Source organism: Lepidochelys kempii, chromosome 10, assembly GCF_965140265.1.
Source record: "Lepidochelys kempii isolate rLepKem1 chromosome 10, rLepKem1.hap2, whole genome shotgun sequence".
NCBI lineage: Eukaryota > Metazoa > Chordata > Testudines > Cheloniidae > Lepidochelys > Lepidochelys kempii.
Genome location: NC_133265.1, coordinates 32767215 through 32785562, shown reverse-complemented (window position 1 = coordinate 32785562; position 18348 = coordinate 32767215). Strand labels below are relative to the sequence as shown.

Sequence of the window (18348 nt, the reverse complement as noted above, 5' to 3'; positions counted from 1 at the left end):
AGAAGAACGTTGTCTCCAAATTGCAGCAGGAAGGGACCTGGAGAGGCACACACAGTAATAAGAGCCAACTGAAAAATCAAACTCTGTGCCAAAAATACTGCCCTTTTGGCATTGGTTCCATTTGAAACGGAGCGTTTTTCATTGTTTGCCATTTTCTGTGTTTTCCCCCCTAATATTTCTATTGAAAAACGTTATTGAAAAGTTTTGTTTGTTTGGAGAACCATTTGGAGACGTTTCTGGGGGAAAAAAGTTCTTTTTTTTAAATGGAAAAAGTTTTTTTCACAAAACATTTGGCCATTTCTTTTGCTCAACTTCTCTTTTTCTAAACTTGGCCATTTTTTTGTGGAAACCTTTTCGCTGGATACCTTTGGAGCCGCTCTAATACTCCTCCAGGGTGGAATGTGTCTGGACAACTTATCCAGCCCCTCCGTGCTCATGATCTGTGCTGGGGGACCCCTTGTGAGTCACATGCTTAGGAGAGGTCAAGTTTCCTTCATATGAAAAAGCAGCCCAACCTCTGCGAGCACAACCCTGGGGCATGGGAGCTCACCGGTCAGGCCCCAGCTCTGCCATAGACGCTCTGTGCAACCTAGGCCAGATCTCCCTCTGCCTCAGTTCTCCACCAGTCAAACGAAAATAACAGCCCTGACCTGCTTTATAGCAGTGACTTGAAGGGACGAGCGCCCCCAGTGGAATAATTCAGAGCAGATGTTGCATGCCAGGGCCAGGCCTGCTAGGGTCTCAGGCAGGGATAGAACTTGCTTTCAACCCACAGGCCTTTACCACCTGGACCCAGGGCATCCCGGGGAGACCTCAGGACTGACAGCTCAATACAGTGATGAGTCTCAGCTGCGGTGTGGCTTTGCCATCACCCAAAAAGGCCAGCCTAGCCAATCAATGCTCACTGCCCTTGCTCTGTGCCTGTGCCCTGTAACTGGCACAGAGCAAGGGCAGTGAGCTTTGATTGGCTAGGCTCCCTGTCCTGCCTGCTCAGTATGGAGTGCCAAAGCGGGCCGGGCAGGGAGCCAGCGCAGGGTGTTTCTTTGTGCCATGGGGAGCACAGCTACTGCCCGTACTCCTCCTATGCCCAGTGGCACAGTGCGTGGCACAGGCCATCAGTCTCACACGGCCAGGTGGGGATGGCACCTGGGAACACCGCTGTGTGCTGGGGACCCTTCCTCCCTGCCAGCACTTTCCACGCTCCCTGTAGCCCCCTGCTGCCTATTCCCCCCTGTATAATCTCTTCCCAGCCTGCTACTGGCCACAGCTTGGCTTCCCCAAACACCAGGGCTTGGGGGCAGGTCGGGGGGGGGGCGGAGAGGGGGGGCTGGCAAAGGTTTATCAGACCTGAGCCTGGTGGTGCAAGAGCCCTGGACTTGGCATAACCCGCTGTCATTTTGTGTTCTTCCCACCAGAAGCTGAGAACAAGAAACCCACATAGTCAGCAAAGATAATGTGGCCTTGCTTAGGCAGCCAGACCAACACAGCTGTAGCTTTGGTTAATCAGACTAATAAGTGACAGCCATGAGAATGGGAGTGTGACTAGCTGACCTTGAGGCCGGGTGTCTGACTGTTACTCTTGTGGCTAGAAGTTGCTTTGCCGATTAGTAGAAATGATGAGGGTTTTTTTTTCTGCTGTTGCTAGGGCTATAGCCCATTAGGTGTTATTTGGGGTTCTTCTACGAGTGCTCGCGCATGTCCGTTCCACGCCGCATTGTCCCCTCAGTGGTAGCCGTCGGGCCGGCTCTAGTGCCCTCTGGTGCCGTACGCTCAGGCGCTGGTATAAGGAGCACCGCTGGCCCTGGACCCTCTCAGTTCCTTCTTACCACCTGTGACGGTTGCTGGAACAACTCCTCTTGCTTTGGCAAGGAGTTTTCAGTGGTTTTTCTTCTCAGCTTAGTTTATTAGTCTTAATGTAGTAGCAACAGTGTAAATAGTGTAAACAGTGCTCGTGTAGATAGCCCGCTGCCTTTAGTGTAGAGGGGCTCCCTTTGCCCCTGCGGCCGGGCATGCCGTGGTCCCCGGGCAGCAAACCTTGTGCCACCTATGGCAAACCTATACTGGTGAGCGACCCACGCTCCAGTTGGCCGAAGTGTCTGGGAGAGGCTCACGATCGAGAGCTCTGTCAGATCGGTCAGGAGTTTAAGCCTCGTACGGAGCAAGACAGAGAGGCTAGACTGAGGGCTCGCTGCATGGAAACCGCTCGGATTCAGCGCTCCGGGACAAAGTGCCCCAACCGCACCGCGCGTCTTGATGCTGTTCTCCAGCTCCGGTGCTGAGGGAAAAAACATCAGCCAGAGCGCACCGAGAGGGGCCTGGTGTCGAGACAAGGCAAGCAGGAGGAAAGCACCGGCGTGCGACCCACGTCGGGCCACTCCTCCAGCCCCGTCCCCTGGCAGCACCCTTAACTCCACCCCAGTGAGTCTGGTGTGGGAGCCTCATCGTAGCGCCAGTGGGATCAGTGGTTCTCCCCCTCTCCCCACTTCGGGCCAGGTGTGGTAGGTTCCGACTGAAAACTCAGCCATTAATGCACACACAACAATCTCCTGACCCTGGCTGCTCCGATGGAGACCCCACTTACCCTCCCCGCATGCCTATGATAGGGGACCTGCCGTCCACTTGACTCCCACCCCGTCCTCCCCTGGCTGGCTGCTCCCTGGGCTTCTCGCCTTCCCTTGACCCACCAATACCAGCTCACCGCCTCCCCCCGGCCCCGGTTTTTCCTCTCTCCCGCTCCCAAGTGGAGGAGCGGGTCCAAAGCAGTGGGAGGCCCCAGCCGCAGCTTGCCCTCGGGTTCTGCGCTAGGACCATGCCTGGTTCAGTGGCAGGGCAGGTCTGTTTCCTTAGCCCCAAGGCTGCAGCACAGAGCTCTGTCATGGGCCCAGGCCTGGAAATCACAGGGCTGGAGGATCGTCTTGTGTCATCACAACAGCTCCTGGCTCCTGCAGGCCCCAAACTCCTGTGGCTCGCAATCCGTTGGCAACTCTGCCAGACTGCCTTTCCCTGGTTACTTTGTGGTAGCTCCGAGGGGCATTGCCCACTCCCACCCAGCTGGCCAGGGGTTCCAACCCCAGGCACACCTGCAGTAACTCCCCCTGCCCAATGTGTGATACTCAGATGCCCTCCCACCCCACCCCGCACTGTGCCCTGGGCAGTCACCCACTCCTAAGGCCAGCACTGTTCATGTGAATTGCTCCAGGAGTGAAAAAATCTAAAGATTTGCGAGTTCTATCACGGGATCCTGAATGAGGCTTAATTTTACTTAGAACTCATGTCTCTCGTGACAGATCTGTGAGAGTTGGCATGTCTGGAAGTGTCTCAGCCCAGCCGCTTGGGGCTCAGGGTCCTACTTTGCAGTGCGGCCACTGATACCTCCCCATCACATCCCCTTGGGTCATGCCCAGAGGATGTGGGACCCTCACTGAGGTGTGAGCCCCTCGTGCCTCTCCAGCAATCTGTGGGGGGGACTAACATCTTGAGGGTGGGGGAGAGTGGAGGAGGGGGAAGTGGGGTGAGAGAAGGGGGTGGATGGGGGTGTAGGAGCCTGACTTGTCTGGTGACTCCGGGGTGGGGGGGAGGAGGGCTGTGCTAGAGGCCATGCCCTCAGAAGCTGCACGTGCTGGAGCCAGGAGGGCCTCATATGGGATGGGATTAGTCAGTGCCTTGTTTATGCCAAGACAAATAGGCAGGAAGAATGAGGCTGCACCTGGCTGGTTGGGCCACTCCCACGTGGGCCGGGACGCTGTTCACCCCATGCTGCTCACTGGGCCTGCGCCTCCCGCTCACTCACGCCCTGGCATGCTCGGTTCTCCTGAGTGCCACGAGACGCGGCAGGCACTGCAGGGCAAGCCCAGACACGTACAGTGCACCTGATGGGGGGGGGTACGTACACACAGAGGAAGGGAGAGGGAGGCACACACAGAGGGGGAAGGACACACTGTGGGAGGGAGCTCAGGCAGGGCAGCATGGTGCCAGTCTGTGGGTTCAGGGTCATGTCCTGCCTGCAGCTACCAGGGGGGCTTTCTCTCCTCAGCCCTATCCCCCCACCCGTGGTCCCTGCCCCAGCAATGTAGGGGAGGGCGAAGTGGGGGCCTTACACGCATACCTCACACTGACCCACAAGTGCCCCCCAATACTTGGGGGCCTGTGCACCCCATTTTCGTATGCCCTCCTGCATGGAAAGCCAGGGGGTGCTGGCTTTTGGAGAGTCTCCCATGTGATGCTGGGAGGACTGGATAGCCATGGGCTGCCCTGTCTCAGCACTGGGGGCATGGGAGGCCTAAGGCTCCAGCGCTGGCAGGGATGGCACCAGACACCTGCTAATGGGGCCTTTCTTCAGCGAGCCGCTCCCTGCCCCAGGGCCAAGCTGGTGCCCTAGGCTACCTGGAGGGACAAGGGTGGCACGCATGGCACCTCCCCCCACCCAGCCCCACCTGGGACACTGAGCTTGGGAAGCTCCTGGACCTGACCTGTGAAATGCCCAAGGGCCAAGACTCCTGAGCGATGGAGGGGCCCAGTTGTGTCCCATGCAGCCTGGTCCCAGGGCTGGGTTAGCCCACAGCCTGCTCCCTGGGGCTCCCTCCAGCGCCTGGCACTGAATCCTGGGGCCCTGCCTCTGGAGCAGCTCTGGCCCAGTCCGGAGAGCTGAGCTCTCCAGCGGTGACTGGAGCTGCCCCCCCACCCCTGAAATATAGAAGTTAAACTACACCTGTGCCACCTGTCTCTGCTGGTGCCCCTCAATCCTGACCCTCAGCTTCTCTGCTAGTCTAGCCTTAGGCTGCCCCCCCAGCTCTGCCAATACCCCTCAATCCTGACCCGGAGCCCCCCTGCTATTCTAGCCCTGGGCTCTCCTCTGTCCCCAGCTCTGCCCCTCAACCCCCCGCTATCCCAGCCCAGGGCTCCCCACGCTTACAGGTCAGCTGCTGCCCCTCAACCATTACAGGCAGCCCCCGCCACCCCCTGCTAGTCTGGACCAGAAGCTGCCAGGTGTGCAAAGGGAGGTGGGTCAGCTCCTGCTCACTGCTCTCGGTCCCACACTAAACCCAGCCCCTCAAGGGGAAGGGGCTGTGCAGGACCCCACCATGCTGCCCTGCTTTAGTGAAGTGGGGCAGGAGCTCAGGTTGGCCCTAGCCCCCAGTGGGATGTGCTCTGTGGGGACTCCCAGCCCCATTCCTAGGCAGGGCTGGCCAGGCCAGTTCTGCCTGCTCTGCTGGGCTCCAGGAAGCAGGGCTTGAAGCTCAGCCAGCTCTTTCCTGCAAGTAGCTTAGCGTGACATTGCAGGTGACATGACCCTGTTCCCGGCACCCCTCTTCTGCATCTGTCCCACAGCCCGGCAGCCAGGGGGTTAATCAGCCATTGTGTGCCCGGGTTCAGTGCCGGTCACTCCGGTGCTGGCAGGAGCTGCCAGCACCCACCCGCTGGGCTCCATTCCCGCTCGCAGCCCGCGCCATGCAGTCCTGTGCACTCGTGCATGACATTCACAGCTACCGCCTGCGTGCAAACATGCCACCCACATTCCACCTGCCAGCCCCACGCAGCGAGCCCAGACCAAGAGCCAGCCCGCACAGAGGGCAGGGGAAAGGGCCCTGTAGAGAGCCTGGGGGCAGTGGGGAGGCCCTAGGGGTCTGGATGGGTTAGCGCTTCCAGCACAGGCCTGTGATGAGAACCCCATCCCTTAGCAGAAGGGGGACCAGGCACCCCCCCCACACACACACTACTGGGTCCCCACTGCCCGTCTTCCACAAGGGGACCTGAGTAAGGGCTGCACAGAGAGCGTGTGAAGGAAATGCGGGGCCTAGCCTGGCCAATCACAGGGCCGCCGTCTCACCGTTTCTGGCAGGTTGTGAACAGCCCTGGGGAATTGCCCCCATGTAGGTTTGCATGCCCCCTGTCCTGCAGGGATGTGTGGGAAAGGCCCAGCCAGGTGGGGTGGTTTGAGTCACTGGGTGTGGGGAGCTCAGAGGGCCCCACAAGGCAGCAGGTTGGGGCTTCCCAGGCCCCACAGGGGCACTCGCTGCAGTACAAAGGTTCTTGTGCCTGGAGCTCTGGGTGCTCTGGGTGGGTCTGTGCCCAGGATTAGGTGCTGAGATTTCAGCAGGGCTTGTAACCCCTTAGCCTCCCCATGCCCAGCCCTGGCTCTCCGAGTGCCTAGGGACTCAATGCAACAGATTATAAAATGGCACTGAAAGCAGAGATGCCCTAGCACGAGCCCCCTGCCAATCGGGGGGCGGGGTGGGAGGGCTGGCCCTGAGCCTCGTGGTGGGAGTTTGCTGGGCTCCAACACCCGCAGGATGGGCAGGGCATCAGGCACATGCTGGGTGAGGCCTAGAGATGGGGGCAGTGGGGAGTCTGGGAGGCAGATGGAGCCAGCCACAACATCATGTGCCCAGCTGCAGGGTTCCCCCCCACCCCCCACAGGCCGCGGGCACAGTTGTTGCCAGAGAAGAGGCAGAAGCAAAGAGGGGAGAATGGGCCAGGGGTCAGAGTATGATGTGGGGCAGTCACCCTAAACCCCAATTCCTCAGTGACCCCTCAGACTCCCACTGCCCCCAGAATTCCCAGATCAGGCTGCGCCAGGCTGGCAGGGCGGGGGCAGGGTAGCTTGCCCCGATGCCCTGCAGGAACTCAGAGGGCCGTGTCCACCAGGGCGGTCACCCACGCCCTCACCAACTGCAGCAGCAGATATGGGTATGTGTCCGTTCATTTCAAATATGCCAATCAGCTCATTAAATGATTTACCTAAAATATCACCCATGGTACTGCCCAAAATGTGACAGCACGGGGCACCTGCCTAAGCCAGCCCGCAGCCGGAGAGGGGACAGTGGTTCGAGCGGGCAATGCAAATAGCCTAGGCCAGTGTGCTAAACCTCAGTGGTTCAGGAGACAAATTAGCGCTCACCATTCCCCAAAGAGCTGCGGTCGTGTGCATTCATTGTTTCTGGCACCGGAGCGCAAATCCTATTTAAACAGCATGGCAGGGGAAATACTGAGGTTCTCTACATATATCTGTGTGGGTCTCTCGCTATTATTCTCACAGCAAAATCACTGACAAGCTTTATTATTTTATCAACTGCAATTGGTTAATTACACAGTAAAAGCCTCCTGATTGGTTAATAACTCTGATCAGTTAACAATGAAATCACACGTGGGCTGCATAGGGCAGCGGGAGGCACATTAAAGAGCCACTTGAGGCTCACTGGCCCAGGCCATAGGTCTTGCGAAGCAAGCTCAGCATTCCCAGCAACCTGAACCCAGCCAGCGCCCGCCCCCCCAAGCCTCAGTCTCTGTTCCTAGCCTGGCTCTGCGGACCCCCCACGGCAGCCAGCCCAAGTGCTGAGCCTCCGGGCTCAGCCCACTTCACATTGTGCTGAGTATTTGCTGACCAGCCCCAGGGATGGGGGGGGAGAGCAGTGAGGGGGATTTGGGGCAGTGCTGCCCACTGGTGAGAGGCAGCCATTGGTCCTAGCTCCAGCCAGCTGAGCCAGCCCCACTGCTTGGGGATCCCGCTAGCTGCCCTGGGAGGGACTCGGAGCCAGTTCCAGCTCATGCCATTCATCCTCCTGCGTCAATTTACAGCTCCCGGCTTCAAAAGGCCGTGCCCCCTGGGGCTATGCGGGGTCAAGGGGCCTGGGCTGCAAGGCGCTTTGGCTTTGGTTTGTGGGGTCAGTGAGCTGTTGGCTAAACTGGTTAGGCTGAACAGTACCATAGGGCGTGGGGAGGGGTGGGGACAAAATGGGGTTTTGCCTCTGTCCTGATTCCCATGGCATTGCTGCCAGGCTGGGGGAGACTGGCAGAGCGCGCAGCGGGCACGGGTGCGACTGCAGCTCCAAGGGCAGTGCCCGCTGGGCAGAGGACAGCCCCAGCCAAATTTCAGTGTGACACCCAGAGCAATGGCGCCATCTCCCGCAGCCTAGGGGCAGTCTCTCTGCGTGGTGTCCCTCAGCCTGCGGGGTGAGCTGAGATGGATAAAAGGGCCAGACCCCAAGGAGGCCCCTGCCTTTCCATGCCACTGCGTGGGAGGCAGCTGTTCAGCTCCGCTTAAAGGGTCCAGCCCAGTGCTCAGCACACAGAATAGGGTGGGAGTGGAGGATCATGGGGGTCAGCAGCCACCTGGCGAAGCCTGCCTTGGGCAAGGTGAGCCGGTGCCAGGGCTCTGGCTGGTGGGGGGGGGGGCTGGGGAGCAGTGAAGGGGGAATGACCTGAAGCTCTCCATGAGGTGGGAGGGGCAGAGGGGCTGGACTCCACCTGGCTGGAGGTGCTGAGCACCAGATTGCTGCCCAGATGGTTCAAGCAGGGTGAGGCCTGGCAGCCTTGGGACACAGAGGCCCCTGGTGCGTTCACATCTGGACCAGGGAACCCTGCGCTGGAGGTTTGCACCCCTGGATGCAGCAATGCCCATATGAGCTGGCCCAGCTGGCGTCAGCCCTGCTCGCCACACGGGGCTCGCTCACCTCGGCTGCCCTGCCACCCGCCCCGCCCCTCCGTCAGGGGTGAGAACTGCCTGGCACACCGATGGGCTGGTGTGTTCTCAGCCTGGCATTAGGAGCCGTGCCACTGTGTGCTGGGGGGCAGCTGGGCACGATCCCAGCCCATGCAATGGGCCGTGAACGCTGGAACTGAACGCTATGCTGTAGGAGGGGTCCATTTTTATTCTTTTTGTCTTTTACAATAAAAACAACAAACAAAAACCCAAGGGAATTAAACACAAAAAGCTGCACAAGACAGAGTCTTCAGCATGTGGCTTCTCCCAGGAGCCTCAGCGTCGTGCCAGGTCGGCAGGCTCGTTCGCTGCACGCTCAGACGCCGGCAGGGAAAGAACCCATTGTCAGCAGCGCGTCATCCAGGGAACAGGGGCTGCCCGGTCAATGCCCCTTCGGCACAGGTGCACTGAGCGCTGGTGTAGGGTGAGTCGTCACTGTGACCGTAGCGACACGCATGGAGCGTTTGCATGATGCTGCGTGTCCACGGCCCAGGCAGGGCGGGGGATGGGAGGATGTGGGTGGAAGTGGGAAACGTTCAGCCCGGACTCTCCTGACACGCATGAATGTGCATGGGCGTGTTTACAAATTCAGCCAGGTTGCAGGGCCATCGCAAGCCCAGGGATTTCAGGCCAAAGGCTACAAGGATGTGCTTCAGCCCGGCTCCTTTGCCATCTGGGTGCCCGGGCACGGCTCCGACGGGCACGGTTTGAGAAGCGTCCATAGATCCATTGAGATTTTGTGCTTTGTTTTCTGTGAAATCTCCAAGAACGCCTGCGGCCTGGCCTGGCAAAGCTGGGCTGCCCGTTGAATGGCTGTAGGGGACTCACAGCCACACACACACACTTTCTCACTCTCACACCCTGCCTCTGTTCCCTCTTAATTAGGGATGTAAATATCCATTTTAAAAGTTAACCATTTAAACTATTACAATTAGGTCATTTAAACGGTTAACCAATAAAGGGGAGAGGGGCTGGGCCCTCTGCGGCTGGGGCTGCTCTGGCTGACTGGCCCACGGGGTTGGGGGCTAAAGGTTAGGGTCGGTTAACCCAGGGGTGGCCAACCTATGGCTCCAGAGCCATGTGCGGCTCTTCAGAAGTTAATATGCAGCTCCTTGTATAGGACTGCGGGGCTGGAGCTACAGGCATAAACTTTCCAGCGTGCTGGGGGGTGCTCATTGCTCAACCCCCGGCTCATCATTTTCCTCATTTCACAGGTGGGGAAACTGAGGCACCAAGCTGCGCTTACCCAAGCTCACAGTGCAGGATAATGTCAGAGGCGGGAACAGGACCCAGCTGGCCCATTTGCCTCTGCCTCTCGCTGGCTCCCTGCTCCAAAGGGTAGCACTGCCCACTCCTGAGGCAGGGTGACCTCTGCCATCTTCACCCTGAGGGGGAGGGGAGGCTACCATGCCTAACCGCCAACCCAGATGAGGCCTAGGAGCGGTGAAGCTGGCTAGGGCCCTGCTGCAGAGCCAGGTGCTTCCCTCAGGGGTGGAAAGTGGCCAGCACTGGCTTGGAGCCATGCAGCCAGGGGAGGCTCCTTTGGTTTGCCTGGTAGACCTGCAGCTCAAGGCTCAGCTACTGCAACGGGCGACTGCAGGAGGGAATTTCACTGCCAGCTCACCCCCATCCCTGGCTGGACATCAGCAGCTCCCAGCAGGAGGAGCGGCTGGGTCTCCAGGCCACTTGCCAAATACCCAAGTCCTGGCAGTGGGACTCACGCCATGGCACAGCTGCTCCCTCCTCCCTCCCAGGCTAGGGCGATCCCAGCAGAGGCCCCTCCCAGCCCAAGAAGTGGGTCACCCACAGCAGTGTTCCTGGGGCAGGCTACACAACTCTGGTGCTAGCTCTTCCCTCCTGTCCTGGGCCATCCTGGTGTGTTTTGGGCACGACGCCATTCATGGCAGTTCCCTGCGAGCCTCCTGCCCACCCCTTCCCTTCCCCTACAACTTCCTCAGGCGCCTCCCCTGTGGTCCTGCCCCACAGCTGCTGCCGCCTTGGCCCCCCCTGCAACCTGGGGGCCACAATGGGGCACAGAGCCTCCTGTGGCTTAGGGCCAGGATCCAGCTTGCCCTGTAACGGTCACTGCACGGCCAAGTCGCCGCTCTGGGGCACTACAGTTTGCTGGGGTGGGAGTGGGGGGACGAGTCCCCATGCAACCCCTGCATGAGGGCTCAGGAAGCCACAGGTGCTGGCATTTGGGGACAGCAGAGAGACAGGGCCTTGTCCCTCCTGCTCTCCCAAGTGCTCTATGGGCTTGACCTGCCTTCACGCCAGGGGGTAGGAGACAGGCAGGGGCCCAGCGCTCCCCGCAGGGGAATGGTTGCACCTCAGCAACCTGCCAGGGCCTGGATCCAGCTCAGCTGAGTGAGGGGCAGTCAGAGAAGAGCGATCAGCTGGGGGGCTGGGCGCTGCAGCCCACGGGCTCCTGGGGCCCTGTCCCAGAAGAGAGAGGGGGATCACATGAAGGCATCGACTTTGTCCCAGGGCTGCGTCTCGCTGAGGAAGCTGTCACAGAAGTTGAAACCCTGCTCAAAGCCCCAGGGGTTGCCGAGTGCCTCCCCCCTCGCCTCCTCCCAGGGGTGCTGGGGGGCGTCGGCAAAGGGGGTGAAATCCTCCCCGTGGGAAGCCCCTGGGCTCGGGTGATTGGTAGCCAGAGCGCCCCACTTGCCAGCAGGGGGTATGTAGCTGCCTTGCATGGCAAGGTCCACCTCTGTAGCCAGCGAGCTGAGCGCTGCGTTAATATCCAGGTCCTCAAAATTGCTGCCATTTCCCTGGAAGACGTCGTCAAAGGCATCGGCCCAGTCGAAATCTCCCCGCAGGGCCTCTGCGTCTCCGCCACTAGAGGGCAGCAGAGGGGACGAGGCAGTTCTGGCTGCCAGGCAGGCGCGCTTCGGCAGGGGGCTGGGGGCATCCAGCAGGGGGCAGCATTGGCCATGCTGGTGCAGAGGGCCGTGGGCAGCCTGGTGAGGGGTGTGCCCTGGCTGCCTGTCCCCCAGGTGGGGCATGGGGGACAAGAGGCTGCACCCAGCCTCTGGGACGGGCACGGTGGGGTGCTGCTGTGGCGGGCTGTAGGGCGCGGCCAGGGGCCGTCTCCGCTTGAACACACCGTTGACGAACATATCGGCATACTGCGGGTCGATCTCCCAGAAGCCCCCCTTGCCTGGCTCGTCCTTCTGCCGCGGCACCTTCCGGAAGCATTTGTTCAAGGACAGGTTGTGCCGGATGGAGTTCTGCAGCCAAGAGAAGGAGGAACAGGCCCATGAAGGACACGGTGGCAAAGCAGGGCCAGCAGTACCTGGACGTGCTGAGTCCTCCCAGCACCTAGAGAGTGCATAGCACTCGCCCCATTGGACAGCTGGGGAAACCGAGGCAGTGGGCTTTAAGGACCATGGAGTTCGGCACCTAAAGATCTTTGAGGATCTGGGCCTAAGTGACTTACCTGGGAAGGAAACTGGATCAGAACCAGGCCTCCTGACTCCCAGTCCCAACCATTCGCACCTTTTACCCAATCTAGCCAGTCTGTTCACCTCTCCATGTTCCACTAATGTGCGTGGGGTGGCCCCATAGCCCTGCAGGATTGCCAGCTTTGCCCATTGCCAATATCCAGGCTCCATGGTACAGATGTATGTTCCTCTGCAGGCCCCATGTGTGACTCACCATGTGAGCGTTTGGGGTTGGGGGCCAGGAAATTCAGGCACTACAGGCCAAGAGAAGGCCTCAGTCACGTGCGGAGCAGAATCTCCACTTTCAGTCTTAACAATATCCCTTTCTGGCCCTCCTGGCTGAGAAGAAACGTGACCGGAGGGCGACCAACGCGGGGCACCTGCCTGAGTCTGCTGAGAGCCTGACGCCGGTGCTCTCAGAGACAGGAAAATGCCCCATGCATCTCAATGGGTCCTTAACACCAAGCCCCTCTGCTCTGGGGGCAGCCCTGCAGAGGCTGTGCTGGAGCTCAAGCATCCTCCACGAGTCAGGGCCGTCCCTCAGCCTCCAGATACAGATCCAGGGCCCTTCCCTGCCCCCCCGACAAGCAGCTCTGGACCAAGTGCAGAGAAGAGCCTGTCCACTTGAGGCTGCCCTTGCTCCCGATGCAGCAAACCACCCCAACCCCCAGGGCTATGCAGCAACCGTTATAAAAAGCACAGGCAGGTCCGAAACCAACTGCTCACGTCACACACAGCCCTGTCCAGCTGAATGGGCCACAGACGCTGGACCCCTCTCCCCTGCAGCTGGGCTCAGGAGCAAAGGGTGTATGGGCTGCGGCCAGGGAGATGCTCCTCCCCAGAGCTGCTCCTGGCACCTTTCTGAGCCTGAGGCTTATAAGAAGACCACGAGCAAGGTAAGGTGCAGCCTGTGGGGGCAGTGCTGGGCTGAACGTGCCATCTGGGCAGCAAGGGCTCTTTTGGACATGCTGGGCAGGTGTCACACCCCCCCATACACTCACCCCACCCAGCTCCTCTCCTGAGACACTCCCAGGCATCCCAGCAAGGCAGGGACCAGCAAAGAGCCCGTGTGGGCTTAGACACCATGGACTAGTCCTGTGTCTTTCGGAGGGTCTTTGCCCTGCCCCCAGAGAGCCGGCTGGGCAGAGCAGCACCCGCTGCCCACAGCAGGAAGGCCCGAGGAAGGGGCCACGTGGAGCCAGGACTGTTCAGGGAAGGCAGTGTGGCTGCATGGGCTGGGCTCCCCCTTGGAGCTGGGGATGGCTGGGCTGGAATTAAGCTGCAGCCACCAGGGGGTCTGGCAGCAGCCCCGCGGATTAGCCCTGCTTAGTTCAGCCTGCCCTGACGCTGCCCAGCAGGTGCACACGGCCTTGGTGTGTTGCTAATGGGGACCTCAGTTTGGTCTAAGAAGAATGCGTGTTGGGACCATGTTTTCCAGCTTCTCCCCGCCCCCCCCAGCAGCTTCCACACCCCGACGAGAAAAGACACCCACTGTTTCCTGTGTTAGAATCACAGGCTTTTTCAGCCAGTCTCACGAGTCTTTGGGACCGGAGCGATGGTGTCAAAACACTTGGGGCGGGTAGCATGGTGAGCATGGGTGCAGGGCTGCCCGGAAGCATTACGCTGTCCATGTCCAGCTCCCAGGAGCAGGAACAACATGCCTGGGGTCAAATCTGCCTCTTGCTCACTTGTCAGCATGGTCAGAGACCTGCCGATGCCTCCTGGGACCCCCCTGGCCCAGAGCCCTCCCTGCCAGAGCTCAGGTGGCCCCATTAGCAGCCCTGGGTCTAGACAAACAAGCCCGGTGTGTTCATCCTCCGCTCTTTATAGAGAGGGGCTTTTGATGAACCCAGAGACATTGGCTCTTGGAGGCCCACCTCCCCCCCCCCCCCGAGTCCTGTCACTTATCCCTCTGAAATCCCAGCAAGCTCCTCTCCGCACAGCGGAGGTGGGGAAGCGATTTGCATGGCCACCATGACGAGTGGGCAGAGCTGACCCACTGAGAGAGGAGACCGCTCGGTAGGTTTGCTGGGAGCTCTCCCACAGCCGTGACCCGCCCCAGAGGTGGCTGCATTTCAGTCCCAAGCAGACACTCTCTCTACCACCTGTAGAGTGAAAGGCCACATGGAAATAAGGGTGGATAAGCCACCTTTCCAGTATTCCCCACTCCAGAAGACACCTGGTGAAGGAGCAGCCACACAGCTAAACACAGCGTTTGCTGGGGTCTTCCAAGAAGCAACAGAGAAAGAGAAACAGTGCCCTGCGCTCCCCACCCCCACCTCTCGGCACATGCAGCCTCAATGGGGGGTGACCGAGGCAGAAGGAATCAAATGCCGCAGCTCATTTATCCACCTGTGGAGCCCCGGTCCTCCTGGTGACAGACGGAGGCCTCCATTGTCCATTGCCTCAACAGGGCTGTTAATTATTCAAGCCACCGACTCACCTGCCAGCTGGGCTCAGCATGCCGGTAGTAGCAGAAGTTCTCCGTGATCCAGCTGTAGATGGCTGACAAGGTGACCTTGGCCTGCTTGCTGGCCCGCAGAGCCATGCAGATGAGGGTGGCGTAGGAGTAAGGGGGCTTCACCCCAGGGTTGCTCTTGTAATCAGTCACTGCCGCGCCGAGGCCGGGAAGGTAGCTGGTGCTAGGGGAGGTGGCAGTGGAGGTGGGCTTGCCGAGGCGCGGGGGCATCCCCTTGGCCGCAGTGTCTCCTGCTGGTGGGCTGGCCGGGGCCTCAGACCCTTGGAAGAGCTGCTGGGGAGGCTGGTGGAGAGGGTGGCTGGGGACAGGTGGTCTCTCCGGATCAGCAGTGACAATGGAAAAGTCTTGGAGCCACTGCAGGCTGGTGAGGCTGTCGTCCAAGGTCACAGCCCCACCCACATTGTCCCGGTCCTCAGGGTGCAGCAGCAGCCACTTCTCCTTGAACCGGGCAGCGATGTCAGGTGAGGCAAGGATGGGCATCCTCCGCGGATAGGCTCCCTCCACTCTCACTGCGGGGCAGAACAGAGGCACGTCAGCCATAGGCCAGCCCTCTCCCATGCCCTGCACAGCTCCTTGTGAGACACACCGCCGGGGAGGACATCTGTGGGTGGAGGGAGGAGAGACCCAGGCTGCAGGGAGTGGACAGCTAGGGCTGGGGTTTGAAGGAGCTGCTGGGGCCAGCACAGCCCTGAGGATGTGGATCTTTCCACCTGGCAGAAGGGCTACACTCCCAGGGAGTTGGCAGCAACCAGGACCAGGTTTTCAACATCCAGGGGTCCCTCTTAACAATGCAACACAGAACTGGCTCAAGCCCCCACCCAGTAATCAGGGAAAACTAAACACTCCCCTCCCCTGGTGCCTCTAAGAGGCAACAGCACCCCACTCGCAAGTAGAGTCTGTGCGTAGTGGAGAAAATGTAGTCAAAGGGGAAACCACCACAACCGTGATTCGAACATGTCTGCCCATGAGCAAAACTCCCGCCCCGGAGTACAGGCAGTCCCCTTGGCCTCCGCTTCTCAACTGGCGGTGTGCAAGTCCAACCAACAAATGCCCCTGTAACACACCACCCCTCCACCACACCCCACTCACAGCTGCTGTCCTTGGTCAGCAGAGACCCAGCGTTCACAGAAAGAAACTTCCCTGCTGTTGTATTCATCTGCTGCCCCTGGCCTCTCCCCTGGTACTCAGTGATTTCAGCTCTCAGGTAGGGAACCTCACTGCTGCAGGCTGGACAGTCTCTTCTGCAGAAACCACCCGGTCAACACTAAGACCTGATTAGCAGGAAATTCAAGCTCCACTGGGAATCTTTCATTTTAAGTGAACAGCTAGAGCTGATCAGTTCTGTGTTTAAACAGTGGAGTGGGGCAGGTCAGATGTTGCCTGTAACCCTTAGGCAGAGTCAACACCTACAGGCACAAAATCCTCCCCACCTCTGCTGGCAGAGGGCATCCAAACCCCCTGCTTAGCGAGTTCAGTTCAGTTGAGGGTGAGCCCCACCTCAATCAGGCCAGGCTATGCACAGTCCTGGTGCCCTTCACTGGTACAATAAAGGATAACATTTCATGAGCCCTGTATTCAGCATTAAAGTGATTTGTACTCCAGTGCCAGCCAGAACTGATAACTTGGGCAACATAGCTCTGTCTGCTCGCACCTAGAAGAGTGGCTGTGTTCATGTAAATACAGTCTGGCCCTGAACCCCCCACCCCCAGCTCATTATTAGGTCTCCAGGAAGACCTCAGTCAGACCTTGCTGGAGGAGGCTCCAGCATAATAGAACAGGCATATCTTTGACACCTTCCAGCAGGGACCTCAAAGCACCTTCCAACCCTGTGTTACCATCTGCATTTACACACAGGAAACTGAGGCAGCACAGGGACCTGCTCAGGGAGCGCCAAGGAGAAGGGCAAAGAATCAGCTGGTTCTGACCCTTGGAAAATGCACCCTCAAATGTACAGTCCCCTTTTGCACGGAGTGAGGGTAGTGCCCAGGCTTTGAATCCCCTGCTCCCCAGGCGAGGGATGGAGCTGTGCAGCCGGCAGGGAGACAAAGGCCGAGCAGTTGCCACCTGCGACGAGATGAGTTACACTGGCACCTGGCTCTGCCCTGCTCACCTGGGACGTGCAGTGTGGAAAACAAAAGTGCTGAGGCGGCCTCCAGGGAGGAGTTCTCCTGTTACCGCAGGTGGCCAGGTGCTGCCACCGAAGGGCTCACGATGACGCTCATTAAGGTCGTGCGCCGACAGACCGGGGGCGCTGCATAGCCGACAGGGAACACAATGCCACCGGGGAGGGCGGCTCGGGGTGGCCCCAGGCGCTAGCAGCTTGAGAATGGATCAGCAGCCACATGCGTGGCAGAGAGCCTGGAGAGCCAGACCCATCGCTAGCTGCCAGGAGGGCCCGAGCAGCAGCAGGATGGGGCAGCTCAGAAAGTCCCCTCTCACTCAGTGGCTCCTGAGTAAACCTCATGGCAGCCAGGCAGGGCCAACCTGGGGCATCTACAAGAGGGGTGTTCTACTCTATGCCAGACACAGCTGGACCCACAGCAGGCTTCCTGAGAGGCCGGTTACTGCCACCTGGGAGGCAGGACAACGTCAAGCTTAGCCTGTTACAGACAGGGAAACCGAGGCACGGAGCTAGTGTCTCCAGGCCAGGCAGAGCTGGGACTGGAACACAGGAGATCCCGGCCAAGCCCCAGACCCTCTGCCGAAGGCAATCTTCCCGTTCCATCCCCCGGCAGGGGATGAAGGCCGACACAGCCCCTAAGGTCTGAGAGGCCCCCTCTGCCCCCACCCACAAAATGAACACGACGCTGGTTATGCAACCAGGCTAGAGGCGCGGGTGCGTGCGGATCCGATCGGACCCACAGCTCCAGCGGCCTCCAGACAGAGCCAGCTTTGCGAGGCCAACCCCGTCCGGGACCTGCTCTCCCCACCCCGCTTTTCCTTTGGGGGCAGATCAGGAAAGGAGCCACGTTCAGACGAGATCCAGATCCAAACCCGACGCCCGCACGTCCGCCCGGACCCAGCGGATGCGCTCGTTGCGTGCCTCGCAGCCCGGGTGCTGGGAACAGCAGCCTCTTGGAGCAGCGCCCGAGCGGGGCGGGGGTATCAAAGGAGACGTCTCTTCCTCAAACTTGCCAAACCTCGTGTCGAGCTGCGGGGCTAAGCCTGGAACGGGGCGGGCGGGTGTGAAGCCAGAGCCGGGCGCTTGCCAGGGAGAGCGGAGCTCTTACCTTTGCAGAGAGGTGCGGGCTGGGGGCGGCGGCCCCAGGGGGCACCTGTCTGGACCGGTAGAGAGACACTCCGCGCCTCCTGCTACCGCCCCACCCGCCCGGCTGGCCTGGCAGGGAGATGCTGGGGGCGCCCGTATCGCCTTTTGTAGGGCGCGGGGGGTGAGGGGGGGCTTTAAACCGATCCTGGGTGTCTCATTGGCTGATGGCGTGTGGAGTCCCTTGTGCCTTCTGGCCAATGAGGCCCGGAGGGAGGCTCCCAGCCCGCTCAGCAGTTAGGGAGCCTCTATAAATTCTCATTCTGGACAAAGAAAAGTGCCTTGAGTTGAGGGGCCAGGAGCAAGAGCACAAGGTGGGCCTCCAGACCATGAGATTGGCTTAAACCTCAGGAGATTTTCAGAAATCCTAAATCTGGCTTCTCCCCGTTGGTCTCCTGGTCTCTGAGCCTTTGGGGGGTCACGTTTTCCAGCTTTTCTCCGCAACCACCAGGGCTAGGAATGGATTTTAAAAGGTGATGATGTGAGACTCAGCTTGCATAACTCCAGGAACCCAGACTTTAAGAAAAACACCAATTGTTGGGAGGCCCATGCTGAAATCTCCAGAGCTGGCTGCCTGTGAAACTAAGGAAGAGGGGAAAGCGTCTTCCACATAGGTCCTTGGCCAGTGGCAAGGATGAGTCCAGCTTGTGTGGGAGGGCGAAGAAGTAGTGTGAGAGCT

At 59.7% G+C, this 18348-nt stretch overlaps 1 protein-coding gene across 3 annotated transcripts; it reads right to left on the bottom strand.

Moving 5' to 3' along the window:
- Nucleotides 1-7063: 7063 nt before the first annotated feature.
- LOC140918409 (forkhead box protein J1-B-like) lies at nt 7064-17901 on the bottom strand. Of its 3 annotated transcripts, none has more exons than XM_073362741.1 (3): nt 16515-17901; nt 14369-14913; nt 7064-11712 (listed from the first exon to the last, which is right to left on the bottom strand). In XM_073362741.1, exons 2-3 carry the CDS (start codon nt 14882-14884, stop codon nt 10939-10941), a joined length of 1290 nt encoding a protein of 429 aa, XP_073218842.1. In that variant the 5' UTR covers nt 14885-14913; nt 16515-17901; the 3' UTR covers nt 7064-10938. The 3 variants fall into 3 exon arrangements, with proteins under 3 accessions (XP_073218842.1, XP_073218841.1, XP_073218840.1); XM_073362740.1 differs by having other exon boundaries at nt 17635-17901; XM_073362739.1 differs by lacking the exon at nt 16515-17901 and having other exon boundaries at nt 14369-14962.
- Nucleotides 17902-18348: the final 447 nt, after the last annotated feature.

Bases quoted from the DNA above. Each gene is read 5' to 3' on its own strand.
- LOC140918409 (XM_073362739.1), bottom strand. From the start codon at position 14,962: ATGGGAGAGGGCTGGCCTATGGCTGACGTGCCTCTGTTCTGCCCCGCA. The intron at 11,713-14,368 runs GTGAGTCGGTGG...TCTTGGCTGCAG, and splicing joins ATGCTGAGCCCAGCTGGCAG to AACTCCATCCGGCACAACCT.